The 24,288-nt window shown below is 42.5% G+C and overlaps 1 protein-coding gene across 3 annotated transcripts in view; it reads right to left on the bottom strand.

The window, feature by feature from the left end:
• Nucleotides 1-24,288, bottom strand: part of ZXDC (ZXD family zinc finger C) — a 42,163-nt gene that overhangs the window by 13,502 nt on the left and 4,373 nt on the right. Inside the window, exons 4-11 of one of the 3 annotated variants that reach the window (XM_080683540.1) lie at nucleotides 23,587-23,717; nucleotides 22,150-22,320; nucleotides 18,238-18,833; nucleotides 16,963-17,022; nucleotides 16,246-16,330; nucleotides 5,616-5,785; nucleotides 2,984-3,085; nucleotides 274-1,912 (exon numbers count right to left, since the gene is read on the bottom strand). In XM_080683540.1, the coding sequence (XP_080539666.1) occupies nucleotides 1,826-1,912; nucleotides 2,984-3,085; nucleotides 5,616-5,785; nucleotides 16,246-16,330; nucleotides 16,963-17,022; nucleotides 18,238-18,833; nucleotides 22,150-22,320; nucleotides 23,587-23,717 (1,402 nt within the window). In that variant the 3' untranslated portion in view covers nucleotides 274-1,825. Of the gene's footprint in view, nucleotides 1-273; nucleotides 1,913-2,983; nucleotides 3,086-5,615; nucleotides 5,786-16,245; nucleotides 16,331-16,962; nucleotides 17,023-18,237; nucleotides 18,834-22,149; nucleotides 22,321-23,586; nucleotides 23,718-24,288 lie in introns of those variants that run through there. The other 2 variants (XM_080683538.1, XM_080683539.1) reach the window with 2 other exon arrangements.

Genomic DNA, 24,288 nt, shown 5'->3' with positions numbered 1-24,288 from the left:
GGATGTAGACCCTATCTCGAAATGCCAGCACTACTCTTAATCATTAACCCCAAGCAAATGCTTAAGGGAAGAAGGCCATCTTGGCTCCCATCTAAAACAACTGCTTTAAGAGACAAGCCAAGTCCACGCTGGGGTGCAGTGTGGGGCCAGCTCCAACACAAAGACAAAGCAAGCAGCAAGCTGGGCAGATGGAAGGGTCATTATTCCTGACTGAAGGAAAAAGCAATGTCAACACCATTACACAATTCCTTAAAATAAGTCAAGCGAAGCCTTCAGTGCATAACTATACAAAAACTTTTATTCATTTGCACTAGGGTTGGGTCCACTGCCAACAGGGGACCTCAGTGCCCAGAAAACCGACTAACAGTACCAATCACTTTGTAGTGGACATTCACTGGGGGACGTGCGGGAGAAAGGTCCAGCAATACGTCCTCCTTCGGGAGGTCAGTGAGGTATGGCCACCCTGGCCAACAGGCCTGGCTCCTTGGAGAGGGAGGGGATTTCTGGAGGACCTGGAGGCTGAGGTGCCACATGAGCACAGAAATTGTTTGTGAAGCAGCACAGAGTTCTGTACGAACCATTTATAAATGGGGCCTAAATTCCTTCAGATGGAGAAGCACTGAGCAGGAGCGGATGGCAGGCACCTCAGAATAGGACAGAGAGGAACCACAATCGAATGCTGGGTCACTCCAAGAGCCCAAGTCCAAAAACTCAAGAAACAAACACAGAATGGGCAGAGTTTGGATGATTCCAAGTCTGAGAACCAAAGTAGCATCTTAATAAACACACACTTCAAAAGGCATAAGGCAAACACAGCATTTCTGAGTGATCGTGTCCAGTCCACTAACCAATTAACAAATATGTGCAAGGTTATCAACTCGTCTTCTTTTGCAAGACAGAATTAACTCTGTAAAATATGTGGTGACATGATATGCACATCTTCAACCTCAACAAGAACATATACATGCCATCATTACAGTCCTGCACATAATTTATAGTATTCTGAACATGACTTTATAAACCATCGTCAAATTACTATTAAACATTAGTACCCAAATACAGAATTTAGAGAAATTATTTTGAATGTTTTAATTCTACCATCTCCAAACTGTGAGCTCAAAATTCGGTCTACACAGAGAGCTCACAAACAGGGCCCCCAATGTGTCCACTTCACCCTCAATAATTGCCTCTCACACCAGCAGCCTGCCTGGTCTGCCAGAACATGGATGAGAATTCGGCTTCCTGTGACGATAAGCCCACTTCTGTCCCACAGTGTGACAAAAGTCAACCCCCCTACAAGCACCATTCAAAGGGGTGGGAAACAGCCTGTCACATAGCTCTCAGGGAAAGCAGGGTGTTTAGCTCTCGGGGCAAATGCTAAAACCCCGAAGCTGAAAGACCCTTCTGGTTTTACTACAGATCAAGTTGTATTTGACTAGGGGACCTGTTCTCTATTTCCTGCACAAGTCTGTTTTTGTAACTGCAACTGGTGCTCCATGGCTCAGATGAATGGGACAAGGGATGTGCACACACAGGCACAAGTACAGAAGAGGGGTGTGCTTTGCTAGGAAGGCAATCCTTGCCTCACTGAAGCACTTTGCTTATACAAGGCAGTTTTAAATAGTACGGCCCCTAACTGGTTCCTGATAGAATGTCAGAAAAAACATGTTCAGTGAGTGCACCCATAAGTCTCTGAAGAACTAGGCTGGCCTTCTGAGCAGAAACCAAGTGGGCTCTCACCCAGGCCTGCAAGATCATGTAACAGAGTCTCACGGGGACACAGATGGGAGGCATCGCCCTTGGGTCCCCCAGTAGAGGGCAGCTTTCACTGCAGGTCCTGTAGGTTGACAGTGCTGCCTGTGCAGTGCGTGTCCTCAGGCCCAGCAGCCCCTCCGGCTGCAGGATGCACCTCCTGCAAAACCAAGCAGAGTAATGAGGAGGTCAGAATGGGGGGCTGAGGCAGTGCAGGACCACTCACAGGAGGCAGCCTCATAGCCGCTCACCAACTAGCAGCATAACCTGCAGGGCCAGCCAGCCAGGTGCTTCTGACTTTTCTCAAAACTACTCCACCTCTTCCTTTTAGAGAAATGTTTCTACCTCATTAGATTCAAGGCCACGATGACCAGCTTTTGGCTCTTTGTTTCCTACCTGGTGTCTTTAGGAGTGATCTTGTGAGTGGGAACACCAGGCAGCATGTAGTAGGCACTAACGGGGCTTTCTGGATGTCCCCACTGCAGCAGTCTGGGAGCTCCCACTTCACCCCCACCTCATATCAGTGCTTTAGTCAAAATTTATTTTTGACATTAAGGAAAATGTTTAATCCTTTGTACACCATAAGCGTCTATAGACGCTTTAAAAACTCATTTTTCATGAAAATTTTCAACTGAAATATTCAAGAACACCGGAACTGTAATGTATTTATTTTTATAATATTCATTGCAAATTTATATTTTTAATTAAATTCAAAATATAGTGGTGGTTGGGAAGGTTTCCATTTTGGATGCGTGGCAGTTAACTGGTTAATAGCCCAATTTCTATTTTATGGATTTTTAAATATATATTTAAATCTGTTAGAAATTTAATAAGCTAGATACTTTCATTATTTTATATCTAAATCTGAATTATCCACAGCTACCTATGCCCAGCTTAACCACTTACTTAAGGAAACTAATTTGTCTGCGTCTATTTTTCCACAGGTTAAAACTAACTTCCCATAGAAGAAAGTGACTAGAATTTCTCTTATATAAAATATTTTAAAGAGTATGTTCACCTTATTTACAAGTAGGAGCTACAATGATAGCAAATTTGAGCTTTAGTCTTATCCTTTTATTTTCTGCCCATTTACCCACCTTTTCTAGAAAGCGGCAAACATCCAGGCAACAACGCAATGGATCTCCACCCGAGGCCTACCTCAGTGCCCAGCCTCTGAAGCTGGAAGCTTCATGATAGTCTAACAAACCCAAAGACGTGTAAGACATCAGACCTGGAGGACATAGACGGGCAAACCAATGGCGAGCAGGGGGTGGAAGGTGGAAGACTGCGGGCTCAGCACCACCGGCAAGACTCCTTCACCTGAGGGGCCGTCCTGGGGAGGGAGGCAACAGCACATGTTTTATTAACCAGGCACGACAGCATTCCTACCTCAGCCTGAGGAGCTCTATCAGTGCCATATGCAGAACTGGTCCCATCCAGTGTATCCAGGCAAGGCACCACCTCGACCCAGGTGAGGCCCAAGAACCCAGCAGCAATTGGCAACAGGGGCTGGGAGCTGATGCCCCTCCTTCTGAGCCTCATCTCTCATCCTGATCCCAGCCTAAGGCCCAGGGGCTAAGCTGGGCCTGAACCACCTGCCATCTGGCTGCTCCTCCCTCCCAAGCCCTTCTTCTGGAACTTTCCTGTACTCTCCCACACTCAAATGCCTCCTCTCAGTCCAAGTGCCAATTTCTCTCCTGTGAGTTATTCTTGAACTCTGACGGAGGGCCCAGGCACCTCTCCCTCAGTATCTCACTGCTCCCCAGCAGCCTTCTCAGACCACACAGGTAGGCACATCTCTGCCTTGAATCCAGCCCTCAGTCAAGCTGGAACTATAGATGAAAGGTCTTTCCAAGAGGGGCTATCAGGCCCCTAATTGTCCACTTCAGAAAAGGGACACTGTTTAATACTTCACCTTTCATCTGCACGTCAGCCTGTGGTCATCCACAGCTCCCATCACTTAATCCTGGTGCCACCACCACTACCATCAGTAACTCTCATTCCTTCCAGTCTCAAGAACCTTCTGTGTCAAGCATTGAGCATTCACTATCATTCCCATCTTATATGTGATAAGACGGAAGCCCCAAGTGCTTAAGTAACTTACCCAAGACTACCCTAGCTGGTAAGGGAAAGATAGAAGATTAAAACCCAGGTTTCTCTACCTCAAATCTGACATCTTTAATTGGTGTTTCTTAGAAAAATAACCACAACTCCCTTTCCAACTAGCTCCAGTGGTACCAGCTTCCCTGCAGTCTCTATGTCCAAACCTCGAGTCCTGCAATCTTCACTGGGGACCTGCTTGCTGGCTTTGACCATGTTCAGAAGGCTCAGACTGGTCCCCCTCCACTACCTTTATCTTGGAAAAATCTTTCATTTCTCTGCAGGCAAGACTCGCCCCCACAAAACCCTCACATCTGCTTCTGGTTTGCTACAACCGCCTGGCCGTCCACTGGGCCTGTCTTCCAGGGACCCCTCTGGCTCTGCCCAGGCCATTGCTACCTCTGTTTCACTTATCTGAACCCTACAGACACTCCACAGCCAGCACGGTCCTACCTCCTTCATGAGCCTCTCCCAGGACTACAGGCTCCACAGACAGGACTCCCTGCTTCCTCTTCCAGATCAGCTCAGGACTCAGATGTTCTATGGCATCTCTAACTGGGCCTCCTCGGCCACACGGTGCTCTTTGGCCCCAGAATACCCAGGACACAGAAGACTGCTCAGTGAAGAGGCAGGATGTGATTGGGTCAGGCCAGAGGGGCATATCCTCAGCTTTTAAATCTTGTCTGTTCTCGCCGAAACTGGTTTGGCTCAGTGGATAGAGCGTCGGCCTGCGGACTGAAGGGTCCCGGGTTCGATTCCAGTCAAGGGCATGTACCTTGGTTGCGGGCACATCCCCAGTGGGAGGTGTGCAGGAGGCAGCTGATCGATGTTTCTCTCTCATCGATGTTTCTAGCTCTCTATCCCTCTCCCTTCCTCTCTGTAAAGTATCAATAAAATATATTAAAAAAAAAAAATAAAAAAAAAAAAAATAAATCTTGTCTGTTCTAAAACCCAAATTACCTTACATCTCTATTCCAGCCCTTCAAAAGTGAAACTGGAAATAAAGTTGTACACAGAGGTGTGGAGGTGAATGTGTCTAGTGAGCATTCGTGGAGTGGCTACCGGCTGCAGAGTCTGCTGGGCCCGGGGCATAGTCTAAGAGGTGGCTGACCCTGCCCTTGAGGGGCTCAGTTTGGTAAAGAATGAAAATGGGAAAAGAAAAAGAAAAATTAAAAGCTAGCACCTTTAATATATAAAGGCTACATCATCTGGTGTGCTACCAGCAGTCCCCAGAGATGAGGATGACCAATGCTGCCTGAGGAAGCCCCTGCACCCCAGCCCTGAAAAGAGAAGTAGGGTCTGGGGAGGGGCAGGCAGAGTGAGAAGCCAGGCGCCACAGCATCCACAGCTGCAGTGCCCGTCTATGGCCAGCCTCAGGCAGCCCAAGCAGCTGCATGACAGCTACAGGGGGCCTTGCAATGGAGCAGGCATGTGTCTACACCTCACAGGATTCCCAGCATGGTACAGAAGACAGAGCACATGGGGAGCGGGGGGGACCAGACACATACAGAGAGTTCTGACACAGATGCTTCGATCTTAATGAAGATAAAAGCTTAAACAAATGTAGCTCAATGGGTGGGATGAAGGGAGAAGCTCAGGGTTATGGACAGATGACTTAGGATATAAAACAAGACATGGAACGGTGGTGAAATGGCCGTTCACTGAGAGAAAGGAACACCCAGAGACAGAGCCCTGAGGCCTTGCCCACAGCTCTCACCTGGACACCTCTGAGGCCTGCCTCCTCCCAGCTCGATGGCTCTTACCTGCAGTAACTGGACCTGAACACACTGCACCCCAGCTGCTGGAGCTGGTCCTGGCAGACCTCCGCCGGGCACCACAAGGTTCCCACACAACCAACCACTCTGGTTTGCATACAAGTGAGTAGGAGTGACTTTGCCACCTTTCATTTTTCTCTGAGTAGACCCTGAGGCTCCTAAAATGAAACAAACCAACAATGCACTGTACATTGTGCTGTTCAGGCCCTTGCCTTCACAGAGGCCACACTCTGGGGGAGACAGCCTTCCCATTACCTGACACTGCACAGCCCTGCAGAATTACAATTACTGAACAGGGACGGTCATGAGGTAAGAGGTGAAGAAAACAGGAGAAAGATTAACAAACTTATTATATGTGTCGCTTGGACAGACAACATCAGACTCCAGCTGCCCGTTTCTTGAAGGTGGAGACTCTTCCTTACCCTCCAACTCCAACAGCTCCAGGCATGCAGGAGACCTCTGAGACCACTGAGCAAAACCAACCAATGGAGCAGCAGAATCACGGAAAAGGAACAGGAAAGAAAGCAGGTAATCACACCCACCCCTTGGACACCTTGGCGCATGCTAAATGGCTGCCATATCCTTCAGGCTATTTCTGTCAGCTTCCTTTACAAAAATCATCACTTCATAAAAATAGGGTTTTTAAAAAATTAAGTACAAAGAAGGAAGAAAAATCCTGACACTCAGGAAGGGTTTTTCTGACACTCGCAAGGTTTGTGAGCAGCAGGAAATCCCAGAAGCAGAAACCAATGGCCTAGATCAGTGGTCGGCAAACTCATTAGTCAACAGAGCCAAATATCAACAGTACAACGATTGAAATTTCTTTTGAGAGCCAAATTTTTTAAACTTAAACTTCTTCTAACGCCACTTCTTCAAAATAGACTCGCCCAGGCCGTGGTATTTTGTGGAAGAGCCACACTCAAGGGGCCAAAGAGCCGCATATAGCTTACAAGCCGCAGTTTGCCAACCACTGGCCTAGATTCAAAGCCTGGCTCCACAACTGAGTCTGCTACCTATGTTTTCTTCTAGGGCAAAGAACCTGAATAGACACTTCTCCTAAAAGGACATACAGATGGCCAATAGACATGAAAAGATGCTCAACATCACAATCATCAGAGAAACTCAAATTAAAATCACGGTATCACTTCACACTTGTTGGGAGGGGTATCATCAATAAATCCACAAACAAGTGTTGGCAAGAATGTGGGAAAAGGGAACCCTTGTGCACTGTTGGTGGGAATGCAACAGACTGGTGCAGCCACTGTGGAAAGCAATATGGGGTTACCTCAAAAAATTAAAAATGAAACTGCCACTTCACTCAGCAATTCCATTGCTGAGAATTATCTGAAGAAACCAGAAACACTAATTCGAAGGGATATATGCACCCCTATGTTCATTGCAGGATTATTTACAAAAGCCAATTATCTGGAAACAGCCCAAGTGTCCATCGGTAGATGAGTGAATAAAACAGTCGTGATACATTTTAGACAATGAAATACTACTGGGTCATCAAAAAGAAGGAAATGGTAGGTAGAAGGGAGGGAGGGAGGGAGGGAGGAAGTCTTGCCCTAACCGGCTTGGCTCAGTGGATAAAAGCATCGGCCTCCGGACTAAAGAGTCCTAGTTCAATTCTGGTCAAGGGGACATGCCTGGGTTGCAGGCTCAATCCTCAGTGGGGGGTGTGCAAGAGGCAGCTGATCAATGATTCTTTCTCATCATTAATGCTTCTGTCTCTCTCTCCCTTTCCCATCCTCTCTGAAAACAATAAAAATATACACACAAAAAAGAAGGAAATCTTATCCTTTGCGACAACATGGATGGACCTGGAGAAAACATTATGCAAAGTTAAATAAGCCAAAGATAAATACCATATGATTTCACTCATATGTGGAATCTAATTTAAAAAATGAAGCAAAACAGAGACAGACTCATAGAGAGCAAGCTGACAGCTGTCAGGGGTGGTGGGGGAGGTGGAGGGATTGAGAGGGGAAAAAAGAACTCATGGCACGTGGACAATAGTGTGGTGAATGTGGATGGGGGTGAGGGGTGGGAATTGGGGGTAGAAAGATATGAAAGAGGGTATAGGAGGGATAAATGGTGATGGACAGAGACGACTTGGGGTGGTAAACACACAATACAGTGTACAGATTATGTGTTGTAGAATTGTGCACCTGAAACCTGAATATTTTGTTAACCACTGTCACCCCAATAAATTTAATAAAAAGGGGGGTGGAAGATATACTATAAAATATATTTATTCACAATGAAAAATTTTCATATTAATAGTAAAAAGCAGATAAAAACATGCAAGTGCCATTTCTTCAAAATTAGGCTGTTTATACACATAGGAAAATGTTTAACATCAAACGTTAGAAGCAGTTTTCTCTGGGTGGTGGAGATGCAGGGGAAAGTGCACAAAAAATGCACCTTTATTTTTTCCAAAGAGTAAACCATTTACCGAATACTAGTCCTTTGCTTAATGACTTCTGTGCCACACTCCAGCTGTCCCCATTTGTCCTGCTGACCAGCCCTCCTCCAGGGCACTGGCCAGGCTTTCATCACCAACATTCCTCAGCATGCCTAGGTCACAGCACAGCAGTCTCCCCACCTCACTGTTTCTCTTTTTCAAAGCCTGCATGGAGATTCTCACTAAATTATTCCTCCAGATGAACTTAAAACTGACAAGTTTGTGGTTTTTAGGTTCCTTTGGGATTTAAAGGAACTGAACAAAGATGTAAATTAGTAAGAACTAAGTGTTTCTATCCAAAGTACCTGGTAAGCCTTAAGCAGGATCTCATCCAGGCCCAGTACATATTCATCCCTGGTGATCCCAAGATACTTTATTACTTTTGTTGCCATTATGAGATCTATTTTATCCATCTCTACCCACTGGCTCAGTCACCACTCTGATCTCAGCTACTCTCATTTCCCTGCTGGAGGAAAATGAAGAAACCTCTACCTGCTCTTTTTGCCCCTAACTCCCCCTGTCCCCCACCAGAAAAGCAGCTGGAACCATCCCTTAAAAAATATCACATCACCTTTCTAATTATGCCTCTAATGTTTTCCCATCTGACTCTGAGTGAAAGCCAAATGACAGTGACCTTGAGGCCCTAAGCAGCCTGGCCTCCCACCCGCTTTCTACTTCCCAAAGCTTTCCCCTAACTGGCTCTGCCAACAAACGCCTTTCCACTGACACTCTCAGGTGCTCATCCGGAGTCCTTCGCCCAGATCTGCCAATGTGCTCCCTTCCTCACCTCCTGCATGTGTCACCTTCCCGGAGAGGCCTCTGTCTACCTTTTTAAAACTGGAAACCATCACAGGCCCCTTTCCTTGTTTTGTTCACATTTATCACATGATTTACTGTTTTATCAAATGTGCTACATCCCCACCCCACCTCCAATCAGAATGCAAGCAGTGGTATCTGTGTTGTTTTGGACACGCAGCAGGAATATTTATCAGAAGGAAGGTGTCCCCATCTCATTTTTCAGTCAAGGTTTATGTCTCCTCCATTCAGGTTCTACACAGTTGTGAAATTTCCTCCTGGATATTTTGTAATTTTTGTTGCTATTGTGAGGTATTTTCTCCATTGCATTTCCTAATTAGCTACTGCTGCCATACAGGACACTCCAGGTGGTTATACGTTTGTTTTATAAATGGCCACTTAAATATCTTTTAATTGCTAATCATTTTTCAGTTGATTTTTGGGGGTTTTCCAATAAGCAATCAAATCATATTTAAGTTATTATATGTCTCCTTACTATGGTTCTTATTCTTCTTTCTTGCTTTATTTCAATACAAGAATCTCCAGAACAAAATTAAATACCAAAGGTAATAATGGTAACCAAAATAATTCTTGCGTGCATCTAGAATACCTCTGTTAACTCGCCATTAAGTATGATTTTAACTCTTCATTGGGTTACAGAATCTTTATTATATTCTATTTCCATCAGTAATGGATATCAATTTTTTAAAGTAAATACAGAATCTGTTGAGAAAAATAATAAAGTTCTTGACCGACCTATGATAACAAACCCAGTAGCAATATTAAATCATCCTAAAGCTATGGACTAAACCTCACTGTTCAGAATATGAGGTTAAATACACTGAGTGCCAGATTATTATGATCTCTGAACACATAATAATCTGGCCACTCAGTGTATTTGTATCCCAAATGGGTACCAAAAGTTTTCTAGACTTTTGCTGGAGATCAACCACCTATTTGCCCTGAGCTTTCTATCAGTCAGTGCAAAGAAGAAAACTGATCAGGTGCATGATTTATAGTATCTTTGATATCAAATAAATAAGGTACTCAAGAGAAGTACACTGAGTGGCCAGATTATTATGCGTTCAGAGATCATAATAATCTGGCCACTCAGTGTATACTGCCAGACCCTACGTGTTTTGAGAACATTTCCATCTTCAATCTACAGCTCCCCTTTTGGGGAGTATCTTTGTCAGGCTTTGGTATCCAGATCATGGGGTGTTCCCTATTTTCCACAAAAGTTCTAGAATAGCGACTACTATAATGTTCCATGGACAAGTAGAAGCTGTATAACCAATGGCAAGCATGAGATTCTGAAATACTAACTTCATCCACAGTTATTGGTCATTTTTTAATGATGATTTCTGTTTTCCTGAAAAATATGCATTTTGTTGCAAGCACTCCAATTTATTACCATAGAGTTTATACAATATACAGTTATTTTCCATTGAATCTGTGAAATTTAATTATGCCTTTTTTTTCTTGGTAAAACTGCTCAGCAGTAGAAAATGACAAGTTACAAGCTGTATCCACATACGATTTTTTGTTTGACCCACACAGAATGATTTTTTAAAATATGAATAGGTTATCATATTTTAGCATCAAAATCCAGATTTCTGATTCTTCTTAGATTTGTTCTTCCATCCATCTTGAAATAAGCTTATTCCACTTAGCTTCCTTTCTCTTATTTAACAGGAAGGCACCCACAGGCATAAACTCGCAACTGGCTTCAGCCACATCCCCTACCTTTCATCCTTAACAACAAGTGGCTTATAAGATTCAAAGTGCTTTAAGCATTTAACTTGTATTATCTCACTTAACCCCCACAAGAATCCAATATAGCTGCTTTTATTACCATTTTACAAGGGAAAAAATTGAAGCACAAGAGAAGCTGCTTGCTCAGAATTCGAACTTTTAACCACATGCCTATCTATCTTTTCTATGCGTATTTGTAATTAGCTTCTACGTCTTCTTTAACCCAAGAGTTGGGTAGGTTTTCTTTTGTTTTCCCAGTAATTTTTACTTTCTAGTTTACCACAGTATGGTCAAGAACGTATAGTCAGGCTGGGGGTTTGTGCCTAAAGACTTTGTAATGCTTTTCCTGATGGCCTAATTTGTTCAGTTTAATTTCTATAAATATTCCATAGTCATGGAGTAAGATCTATTGAATCATCTTTACTACTCCCATTGTAAATATCTTTCAGATCTTTTTCCATTTGATCTGCAAATAATGAGTTAAATTAACCACTTCGGATGTGGCTAGGTTTTTATTTATCCAACTCTAGATTTCCATCAGGTTTTACTTTCTATTGTTTGATATTGTAAGCCTTCATATAAATATTCACATAAATGGTCACAAGTCTTCTAGTATTATATGTGAACAGCAACCAAAAACAGACAATCCTCTCTGCCTCAAGTGCTCGTCTTTAAATTTTGTGCTTTCAATGCTAGTAGCATTAACCCCGCTTTGTGATTTTTGCTTGTTTTTATTTTCTTATCCTAATTTTAACCTTCCTAGATTATTTCCACCCAGCATGTGCCTCTTCTATACAAGACATAGTTGGGATTTTGCTCTTTGACTCAGTAAAAAAAAAGTTAGAGAAGCTCTGGCCAGTATGGTTCAGTTGGTTGAGAATCATCCCGTGCATGAAAAGGTCATCAGTTCGATTCCCAGTCAGGGCACATGCCAGGTTGTAGGTTCCATCCCCGGTCAGTGTGTGTTCGGAGGCAACCAATCAATGTTTCTCTCTCACAAAGATGTTTCTTTCTCTCTCTTCCTCTCTCTCTAAAAGTCAATTAAAAATATATATTTTTTAAAAGTCAGGGGAATCACACTTTTACTGTAAATGAGTGTGAGTCCCAACATTGCTGTTTACTATCTCTTCCAGTAAGTACTGTATTTTCTTTCCTTTCCCCTGCCCTTAAAGAGCAGAGAGATATAATTTATAGTTCTGAAACTGGTTACATTTTTTAAAGCTTATTTTGCTAACTATTGGCTCCAAGAATAAAGTTTCTCTCTACTTTTTATTCTTGGTTTATTTTGAGGATTAAATATTGAACATTAAAAAAAAAATGGCACAATTTTATTTTCCACACTCAATAGCATACCCATGGGAAGGATCTTAGATTTTAGACCCTCTATCTTATTTTTCAAAACATTTCAGATTGCACATTTTCTAAGAACTGGCATATGTACTTTAGTACACAGACAAATGAAGTCCTGACTGTGTTTAAATTACTTAAATCCACTAACAGTCCTGTTTCCCTGCAACTTCACTGTTCTTGGACTTATTATACCATAATTCATTAATCACAATCACAAAATGTCTATTTTGCTCCCTGGTAGCAAAGATCAATGAGCACACCCAGAGCCCAGACCTCAGTTTCTGATATCACTCTCCAATAAAAGGAACAAGGCTCCTTGGAGAAGTGGTAGACTTCAGGACTGAGCTAAGGATAATACAAGATAAGCCTGGTGGGGCCAAAAATTAAGATGTCTCACCAAAACCACCAGGATGGAGACATGTCGAAAAGGCACAAGAACCCAACCAAAATAACGTCTAGTAGCCAAAGCTGGAACAATTTGAGCAGAAAAATAAATATGGATAATATTGTATTTACTGTAATATTGTAAAGATTATAATACAATGTTATTATGATATTGTAATAGTTGTAATACAACTAGAGGCCCAATGCACGAAATTCGTGCAAGGGGCTCAGCCCTCGCAACAGCGGCGGCTGCCTCGGCCCTCGCAACCCCAGCTTCGTCTGGAAGGTGGTCCGGAAGGACGTCCAGCTGTCTGGTCTAATTAGCATATTATGCTTTTATTATTATAGATATTGATAATAACCTAAAGGATAAATACCTTTGCATCCATAACTAACTAGATAAATGATATAACTAAGTAGATAAATGGGAGAGAAGGGACAGTTCTTCCTTATAGAAGAATTCTAACTAATTAATGAACAAGAAATTGAAGGAAACAGAAAATCACCTTAAGAACACAATAGTAGTAAGACCACAGGTAAATCCACCCTTGAGTGTTGAATTACTAAGAGGCTGAAGGAGAAAAAAGGTATCTGCACAGTGTGGGGGAATGGATTAACCTTGCCCAAGGTGAGATATGTTCGTTATTCAAGATTCCAGGAATAAATCTCAAGGCCCTTGAATGTCCTGTCTGGAAAGTATGTTTAACTGGGGGCCCTGGGCCACTCCACATAGTCTAACAATATGACTTAAGGTGGAGGCCTTGGGGCCCTGATGAATGGCTGGAGAGTACGACTCAGGTGAACTGCCCTGGTTGGCAATACCGTGTGTTGTCACACAGTGGGAGAAGCAGCACTGTCCACAACTCCAGGGAAAGGCTAACTGGAAGCTTCACTATAGGAAATCCCCTGCATCCTGCCCTATTCCCTTGGCTGACTTTATTCTGTATCCTTTCACTGCAATAAACCATAACCGTGAGTTCTGAGTTCTTTTAGAAAATAACTGAACCTAAGAGTGGTCTTGGAGACCATCAAACTTGCAGTTGGGTATCAGAAGTGAGGGTGATCTCACACACCCGTGAGATTTGCACACCATCTCAAAATATCTACCTCAAAATAAATATTAATTACAAAGGGAAAATAATAATTTCATAATGGGAAAATCTGGCAACAATACCTTAATCCAGTGACCAAGGTTATCATAACCTGTAACAATATGTAATTACATGTACCTCAATACGATGCAATGAGAAGAACACCTCATTTTTGTTCCAAAGGTTCCATAATTTCAGTCAAATCAAGAAAAAGCATCAGACAGACCCAATGGTGGGACATTTCAGACTAAGGGACAAACACTCTTCACAGGCACCATGAAAGTCAAAGAAGGGTTGAAGAACAGACACAGACAGGAACTAAGGCACTGTGACAACCAAATGCAACGTGGGATCCCAAACGGGATCCTGGAAAAGACACTGGTGGGAAACTGGACAAATCCAAATACAGCCTGCAGTCTATGATCATGAGTTAGATAAATGTGCTATCACTATGGAAGAAGCTAATACGAGGGGAGGCTGGGTAAAGAGTGCCACAAATGGAGGACACAAATAGGTACAATACATAATATTGCCAATGAGGGAAGCATTTTTCTGCAAACTAAAATTCTATCAAAATAAAATGTCAGAAGAGATAAACACAGTCCCAAGGGTTTTGGAAAAGGGAATGTGGGCCTATATTTACATTCCTCTTATCAGAAGAGTGCTTTGCAACGACAGTATGTGGGTGGCAAAATGTGAGCCTTTGAACTTAAAAGAAAATTCTTCTACTATCTTCACATATGAAGGCTGAACACTTGGCAGGTTCCAGATTTCTATTTCCCATAAACGTCTATAGAATGTTTAAAGCACTTTGACCACTATTATAAGATGCTAAGAAACCAGATCATTATTTTGAAAACTGATAAACAGAAAGATTTAGACATTTATCCTGACTTTCCTGTATGAACTGTATCAGGATAAAAAAAAAACTGATGAGAAGTTGCTCTTTACAGAAGTATTCTAACTAGAAATGAGAAAGAAAAGATAGAATATCATCTTTCTGCAACCTCTAATAGATCCAGTCACTGATCATCAACAGCTGCTAACAACACAGGACAGACCACCTGACGTCAAGACCCCCCTGGAAAAGCCCCCCACTGCAAGAGAGTTTTGCTAACCCCCAGCCTACCCCAAGAATCAAACTTCAACCAGATCAAGCCTATTGATATAATTATTAATTTATAGGAAACATAGAAGACAGGAACCTGTTAAACTACACTATACTAAATACAATCAGCAAACTCCACACTGGCCAGATTCTTCAACAAATACACACAAGAAAGAGAAAAGAAGAAACTTATAGATGTAAAAGAAACTTAAGAAACATGTCAATCCACAATAACATATGAGCCTTATTTAGATTCTGATTCAAACAGTTATAAAAACATTTATGGGATTTGAGACAAAAGTTGAATACTTGTGCCGAAACCGGTTTGGCTCAGTGGATAGAGCGTCGGCTTGCGGACTGAAGGGTCCCGGGTTCGATTCCGGTCAGGGGCATGTACCTTGGTTGCGGGCATGTCCCCAGTGGGGGGTGTGCAGGAGGCAGCTGATCGATGTTTCTCTCTCATCGATGTTTCTAACTCTCTATCCCTCTCCCTTCCTCTCTGTAAAAAATCAATAAAATATATTTAAAAAAAAAAAAAAAAGTTGAATACTTGCTAGATATTGATGTTAAGGAAATCGTGTTAATTTTTAATGAAGCGATGATAGTATGATTAATATATAGCTATTTTTATTCAGTGTCCCTGAAAAGATATAAAAGATAATGCTGAAATATTTTTTTAAAAAATAATAAAAATATAAAACCACATGTATAATGCTGCTTCAAAACAATGCAATGGATATAACATTTATTATAGTTTTAAATGTTCATAGTATATTTTTTCCCTTTAAGCTGAGATTACCTATCAGATTAAGTAAATTAGTATTTGGTTTTCTTCATCAACTTTGCCTAATATGTGCTGAACTGATCAACAGGAAGTTATTATTATTTTAAAGAAAAAGCCCTATGTTAATAAGTACAGAAAGACATAAAATTATATTGCTAATCCTACATACCTCCTGACATTTTATAAATACATTTTAGATAAATATAAAAGACAAATTAAATATATAAAATAATATTAAAAAGAATTCACTGTTACCTTTACAAAAGAATTTACTGTAGTTTCCTTTAAGCACTACATCTCACTATTCCACTTTGAGGATGGATGAACAAATAGGTACATGAGGCCACAAACTAGCAGGTCTTGTTGGGTCCACTTAGTTATTTAAAAATTCAAAAGGTTGCTGACATTTTAAAATTAGATTTCAACATAACTCTGAACTGGGTGCCCTTAATGCCTCATGCCACCCAGGGACTGGCTCTGTGGACAGCAGCAGCCCGTCCTCAGGGTTTTCTCAACACTAAGCTCAAAGGCCAGCAGCCATTTAGCATCAGATTTCTATCTCTACTTTTCCGACACCCGGTCTGCTTTGCTCTTTACTTTGCAGCTTACCAGGTAACAACCACTAATTTTCACTCAGTTTTTGTTTTGTTTTGTTTTTTAGTTAAATAAAATATGTCCACACTGATGCTGAGAATTTCGCTAGTAACTTTTTTTTTCTTAAATTCACATAAAACTAAGGAGTTGATGAAAAGGCATTTTGAGCATAAAAGTAACACAAAGAACAATGATACACCCATTCTATGTGTTTCTTCTGTCCCTAATGAAACCCCAAGGTAACACTCAGAACCCTCACTCCCCCAGCACTGCAGCACACACAGCCTCACCTGCATTGCTCCCAGTTCCTTTCTGCTTTTTTTTCTTGGCTAGTTGAATGGCTCGGGAATCAGTTCTTGCTGAGCCCCCACTTTCCTGAGATCAAAGAAATGTGTGTCAGTCACTTGACCCAAACAGCAAAGGGAGGGTTAGCAAAGGAACTACTGAGGTGTAATAAGTCTGCTTCCTGAACAGAGTGGAGTCCAATACTCTTTGAGAATCTCCAGCAAAGGCTCACCGAGAATCAAATGCTACATCCAGTTATAATGATAGCTACACAAAATCAGAGTTGGAACAATATACATAATTTTATTATCCAGAGAAGCAAAGTTTATTCCTCCAAAGTCTAAAATACTAAAATATTTTATACAGAAACTGTTAAAAAATGAATTACATACTTCTCTGCTGTCTGAAACAAATAACCACCCTTCCTTCAGTGATAATTTACTGCATTAATTCGCTCCAACATTTTTCAGAGCCTGCCACACAATACTTATATGGCAGACCTGGGGAAGTCCTATCTCATATACCCTCGCAGGTGCTCAACTCAAAACCTTACATACCAAAATAATAATTAGTTACTAAATTCAGTAAAGATTACTGAGGGAGCCAAATAGTATTTAAATAGGACTTCAACTGCTGTAAATTTGTGAATGTTTTTATAAGAGAAAGTTTGTACTTATCACTACATAAAGAAAAAGAACACCCCTAAACAGCTCATGGCATACCTGTAACCCATTCACCACACACCATCTGTGCTCAGAGAATCGAGGCAGCCCGTCACTCAGCTAGCGAGAAAATGAACAAGGGTCAGGATCATGGTCATGGTGGCTCCTCCTACCTCCACCCACAGTTAGGCCTCTGATGATGCAGTGGCACCAGAGAACAACTGTTTCCCAAGGCACCAAGGCCCTACACTCAGGTAGTGACTCCCCACGCCATCTCCCTTTCTGGCCCAGGCACCTGCACACCTGGCAACTGCTGCAGCCACCAAAGCAGAGGTTAGCACATGTGGCTATGCCCCCACAACAAGTGAGACACCAGAAGAGGCTTGACAGAAACAGAGCTGCTCTCAGACTCAGACATAAAAAAGTTGGCTCTATGGTATGAGTTCATCACATCCCTCAAAATTGATCCTAATTCAAAGGATTAAACTTTTTTTTAAAAATGTGGTAAAATAAGATTTAACATGTTGAACAGTATCACCATCAAAGTTAACCTGTGTCACAGAGAAAAAACCTATTTGATCATTCCCATCTGAGCCTGAGGAAAAAGTCAGACTCAGAAAATCTTTAAATTATTTTTAAATTAAATTATATTAAATGTATAGCTGACAAATTATATTCACTGTCAAGCTTCAATACTGGAGAACTACTCATAACCCTCCAAAAACAAAGGTTCACAAACCACTCCCCTTCCCCCACTTAATTCTAGTGTTGTTGTTTTTTAATTGTTTTGAATGATTTTTAAGTTTTCATTAAAATTTGAAAGGCAGATGATGTCATGATTCCTCTTCCTCTGGTTATCAGTAAGTCTAAGGACTTGTTTTATGTGAAGAGCACAAAGGCAGAATATTTCAACATTATGAAATACTCCCAATTTTTTCAAGAAAAGAAACACATTATCACACAAAGAACTCAAAAGGACCTTAGAAATCATCTAGCCAACCCCCTCATTTTAGAAATGAGAATTTAAGGCTCAGACAGGTCAAGTGATTTGCTCAAGGTTGTAAAAACCAATCAGTTCAGACTTAGGATCAGAATTCAGATTTCCAAACTTGGTAGTCCAGGGCTCCATCCTTTCGCAAAGAGTAAGAAATGTCTACACATAAATGATTCATCCAGAACATCCTCAAAATTGAGTGTTTAAGAGAAGTAAGCTAGGTGGTAGTGACTGAATATAGCACTTCATACCAAAGAGAAGTTGCCAGTCCCTGCACTGAGGCCTGAGTCTTTCTGAGGACTGTGCCTTTCTAGAAGGCTGGAAAACACAGGCCAAGGTACCTCTCTGTTTCGTTCTTGCTGCCTGACAGCACCAGGGCCAGGAGGCGAGTCTGGTTCCACTTTGATTGAAGTCAGCAGTTCTGGAATACTGGTGTTTCCTGGTGGGGTGCTTGAAGAGGTCAGTGTGGTGGTGTTCGCTGGTAAACTGCTGCTGGAGGTCAAAGCCTGTGGGTCCTGACTCAAGTTCTTCACAGGGAGAGCTACCAGACAGCCTAATGCTCCTGCACTTACAGTCTGCACATCATCCATATTGAAGTTGCTTTGCTGAAGAACAGTGGCTGCTGTCCCAAGAACAAGAGGGCTGTCCAGGCTTGGAGGAATGTCATTGTGGGCCACCAAGACCAGTGGGTCCATCGGCCCTAAGGAACTATTATTAGGGAGGTTCCCTCTGAGAGAGGAACTCACAGAAGTCACATCAATAGTCAGGATTCCAGAGGTCAGCGCCTCGTCCGAGGCCCCTGCTGCACTACTCCCATCAGCAGGTGCATCAGAGAAGAGCGCAGCCAGGTCAATGTTGTTGAGCTCATTTTGGCCTGGGCTGCTTAGTTCACTGCTGAGTGGAAGAGAACTCGGAGCTCCTAGCTGAGGGAAGAGATCTGAAAAGGAATGAACGCACTAGTTACTACATTCCCTTAAAGATTAAGAAGTTTTATTTGTATTCAAGATGTTAAGCAACCCATTAAAGGCACCATATACTGCCTTCCTCCTGCCCCTGCTACGTGGCACATCGAAAGTGGCCACAAGCTGAACGAAGGCAGCGTGATGACATGTCAGGCATTTTACACATGTTGTCTCAAATCCTCAAACTGACAGGGATTTCTCCAGACAGAGGAAGTGACTCACGAGTCTAAATAACATTTTCTAAAGTCATATTAATTGGTAACAGGACTTGAACCATGTCATTCTGGCTTTAAATCCTGTACTCCTTCTGCTATACCACAATAACTACACCTGAAAAGATTAAAACTTTCCATGGCACACCAATCTTCAATAGTCAGATACAAGGTGAATTCTGGTGCTGAGGATATTTTTGGAATCAGCTTGTATCAGCTCATTCCTCATCAAACTGTATGCCTCACTCCTCAACTAGCTGCCACTCCAAAACAAATGCGTCATCTGGGGGTGATCAGTGGTGAAAAATTAGGTCTGTGGGACCCAGCTCTAGGGAGCTGCAGAGAACTGCGATTAGGTCCCCCAGGCACTCTGGAGGTGAATTCCCTTCCCCTTCCACCATTGTATTCCCAACCTTTCATACTCTTCCATCCACCCCTGCTATGATCATTTTGAGGGTGCAGAGTCTGTCTGACCATCTTTGTCCCTCAACACTAGGCACAGTGCCTGGCCCTTAAGCAGCATTTAATAAGTATAGTACAAACAATTCCAGTAGATCCCTCTTCATTTTGTCTTACGTACTGAGCCAATACTATAATTATTTATTTGTTATCCAATTAAGTAACTCAAATGATCAGAACACCCATGGGGGAATAATGAACATTACCATAATTTAAAAAAATTTCAATGAATATTCAAGTTGGGGGTTTATGCACAAGTACACCCAATCATCCCAAATCCAAAAACAAACAAGGACCTGATGTTATTCTTTCTTAAGAAATTCCTTCCTGCAGCTTCTAGAATGTGCCAGGGCCCAGCCAGAGGGAAAAGGCTCTCAGTTCCTGGATCTATTCCTTCCACACCAACCATTAAGCTAATCCCAAACTCATATTTTCTGGTTGTGGACAGCACGTCAGCGTGCCTATTATATTTTTCATGCAAACCTATGAAAGAATCTACTCTAGACATCCGCCCCCAAAATAAATTTTAAAATAACCAAATTTGGAATATACTTTCTTTAGCTGTCATATTACTTCATAGTTTATAAATAGGAACAATATATTATTGCTTCTTCATTAATTATCTCTTAGTACCAATGAAACATTTGAAAGAAAATGGTAGTGATTCTTTGGAGAAATTAAAAATAAAAACTCTCTCTCTCAAAACTTTCCAAAAACTCCCTTGACAATCTTGAGGATTCAGCTCCCTATAAAACAATAATAATCTCAGTGCAAATAGATACCAATTTGTTCATAAATTTTCCACTTAGCATTTTATTAATTCCACATATATTACTGGAGACCTGCTATGTGTAAGAGCCAGGTATTTTAAAAAATCACTAAATAAATATTAATTAATAGAACATCTAGCCCAAGGTTATAATCATGACCTTGCTCCAATCTTTCTTTGCCTATGTGACCCAGGCAAATCCTTCTCATTTCCACCTCAGCCTCTTTTGTCAGTGGCAGAGTGATGAGGAAGCCCCAATCTCAGGACCATTGGGAGGAGGAACTCAAACAGCTAATCCAGGGGCTGCCATAGCCCCTGGCAAAGTCAGTCCATATTATATAGGCATTCCAAAGCATCTATTTCTCACAAGGCGAGCACTGAGCCAACACCTGATCATCTACCCCTAACGTGACAGGGAATAATGACACACAAGTAAGTCAATATCACATCATAAATGCGGAGTGTGGAAAAAAGGCACTACAGAAGCACCTGAGAGGTTCTCACACGCAGAGAAAAAACAGTGCCGTTTCTGACTTTTGAATGAGCCAGGCTAGGAAAGGGGAAGGAGGAAAGAGGCCGGGCGCATGGTATCACAGAACACCAGCTAGCTGGGCAGGTAGAGACAGAGGCAGGAACCTGATCCATCACTGAGGGCCTCTGAACACCAGCATAAGGCACTTGACTAACTTCTGTGAGCCAAGGAGACAGTTTCTAACATGAGTCCTCAAGACACCTAGTGTCCAGAAGGGCAGCTTCTTTAAATACAAAGCTGAATAGCAATCACTGTTATAGCCAAAAGAGGGAAGAAGTGACCACACTAAATAGGATTAAAAGAAGCCAAAGGACACAAACATTCACTGAACTAAACTACTCATCAAGCTCTGCTCTAGGGACTTTAACTCCACATTTCATTCTGAGAACCACTCAAAATCTGTGTTTAAAAGATGAGGAAACTGGGGCTGGCAGACCTGTGCCCTGCCTAGGATCACACAGCTGGGAAGTTGGCTGCACCCCAAGGCTGGAGCTACCTGTCACACAGGTGGCAATGAGCAGGGCCTGGTGAACAACATGCTCAGGTAACTCTATAGCCAGATTTCACTGGCCAGGACCTGCCAGGCACAGCAATGCCGCCACCCCCCCACCTCACCATGTCCCAGAGAGCAGGGTGATGTGAGCAGGGGAGGCAGCCATATGGCAACCCAGACCCCTCAACATCCTAACTGTAGAACTATGCATGTGGCCTCAAGAAGAAGGATTCTAAGTTCCATGCCACCATGTAGCCAGATGAAAAAGCCCTCATGTGCCCAGACTCCCCCTCTGGAGAACTGTCGTAGTTCCCTCTCAGCCCTCACACCCCTGCCTCAGCCACATCCTGAAACACAACTCTGTTCTTGTTTTCAAGGACTTTCCTCAGCAGCAGGATGGAGAAGAGACAGAGGGTGTGCTCAGAAAGAACAACAGGACTTAGAAAAAGGATCCAAAGACAGAAATGGTAGAGAAGCAGGCTTAGAACTTAGGACAGAGATCACAGGAGGATACAGATTTTGGAGACATATGCAGGACAAGCCAACAACATGGAATACTGAATGCAGGAAAAGCCAGCAACATGGAATACTGAACGCTCTTCAAGGTAAGCACTTCAGACAAGGATTAGAGAGGCAGAAGCAAGTGGCAGCAGAGTCCATGCTCCCTGGGCTGGTAAGACCTCACTGCACTATAGAGTAACTTAACCTAGGACTCAGCCAACTTCTAAAAGGAGCTAAGGAAGGAATGACACCCTTTTGCTTCTCTGACACGGGTCAAGCTTACACATCTTTGTAGCTCCCTAAGAGGGACATAAATCAAGCCGACCTGGGTGCCGGCTGTGCTGCCTGACCACATGTGCTTTCATACTGTGCTTGGAGGTGAAGAGTCTATTACAGCTGGACACTGGGCAACGGCTTTTTGGAGCAACCACGTCTTGCAGGTGTTTCTTGGAGTGAATGTAGAGACTGCTACGAGCGGAGAACCTGGCACAGCACCCTGGAACAAAACAAATGATAAGTGTTAAACCTATAGATTATCAAGGAACCAATGCTGACATTTCCTTGTCATCTATGTATATATATAGAAGCTTAAACAGCCGTTATGACCAGTCGCTATGACACGTACTGACCACCAGGGGGCAGATACTCAACGCAGGAGTTGCCTCCTGGTGGTCAGTGTGCTCCCACAGCCAACCTCCCCCAGCCGGCCAACCTACCACAGTCCCTCCCCGCAAGCTGGCCCCCATAGGCCCTGAGGCTGAGGGACCCCACCCATGCATGAATTTGTGCACCGGGCCTCTAGTATCAAAATAATGAGACAATGCATGTCCATGTTTTGCCCACTAGCAAGGGACATACACTGAATACCTCTTGGAGCAGCATCATAAGAAATTAAATTTGAAAGCAAACTCTGTTTTTAAAAGGAGATTTTAAGTACCACATCTTTTGTATGTAAGATGTGTGATCCTGAACTAGTTAACTCTGAACCTGTTTCTTTACCCATTACACAGGGCTGCTGGAAAGATTAAGTTAAATTAAGTGTTAAACAACTCCTTTAATGTTAAAGTGCTAAAAAATTTATACTAATCATCTCTATCAAGCTAATACTATAAAAACAACTATAATTCTATGACATTTAAGGTTAGAAGCTATCTCAACAGATCTCCAAGGCCTATTCCTCTCATTTTACCAATGAGAAATTGATGCCCAGAGGGACCAAGCAAATGGCCCCAAGTCAGGGACATAAGCTGAGCCTGGAGTTGGCACTGCCTTGCTGACTACTCAACTGCTTAACCAGTCAGTAAGACCACAAACCTGCATGCAGGTCAGAGGGAAAACAAGACAGATTCAAAAATACAGCCACCTTCCTTCATGCCCTGATTTTCCACTGTTAAGAGCTCTACACCAAGGTCTTCTCACAGCCTGAACAAAGAAAACACAAACCTGCTCACTGGTGGGGTTCTTGGCAGCTCATGACCTGGTAGGGACATGTAAACAACCAGCTGTCCTCACAGCCACCAAATTAAACAGGTAACTAACTAGAGCCACAGATCTAGTAAGTGCCCTGCAGGGACAACAGTCAAAACAGCAATACAATGCTCCCAAGGTACAGCAATTAACTAAAAACCAGTAAATCTAATGCTTCAACTTACACTCACTTTGCCCTTAGGCAACTAAAACTTAACTTTAAACAGCTAAAAATTACAACATCAATGTGGATATGGTGCTAATTTACAGCTCAAAGAAATGTATTAAAATCTACCTTCCACAGGACACTCGAATGGCTTTGTGCCCAGGTGGGTGATGCTGTGGCCTTTCAGATGCTCTGCTCTCGTGAATGACTTCCCACAGCCTTCCACAGGGCAGATAAACCTCCGATCGTCATCGTGTTTCCTGCCAGGACAGAAAAACATGACACGGATTACTCACACAACCCAGAGGCCCCAGGCCTCAAAGGTGATTCTTTGTTTAAAATTCTGCAAAATATACCAAACTACAAATGCTTTGCATTTAAAAAAACTTTTATCAGTACATTTCAGAGAACCTTAATTGTGTCTCTAGCCCACATGGGCAGATTTGCAATTTAGCCACCCTGTAATTAGAAATTCTACTTTACTCTAATGACCTAGCCGACCCCAGAGTCAGACACAGAAAAACCAGCTGCTTCAATCTAGAAAGAGCTGAGTCTCAATGTACTGGTAAAGCTATCTCCACTGTTTAGGAATCCCAATAATAAACAAGCTTCCTAATCCACAGAGGGCAACAAGAAGTGTGCACAGAAAATCCACTATAAGGCGAAAGGACCTTCTCAAGTCCATGCATAAACACTGTCTTTTTCTGAGTAACACTCAAACTCCAGCTATGCAAGCATGGACAAACAGCCCAACCTCTTGAGTCCCACTGCAAAACAGAGAGTAAGAACATCAAAGTCGGAGTTCTTGGGAAGATTACATAAAATACACAG

Source organism: Plecotus auritus (assembly GCF_963455305.1).
Source record: "Plecotus auritus genome assembly, chromosome: 8".
Classification (NCBI taxonomy): Eukaryota; Metazoa; Chordata; class Mammalia; order Chiroptera; family Vespertilionidae; genus Plecotus; species Plecotus auritus.
The sequence above is the reverse complement of the archived record's forward strand: the minus strand, read 5'-3'. Positions and strand labels throughout refer to the sequence as shown.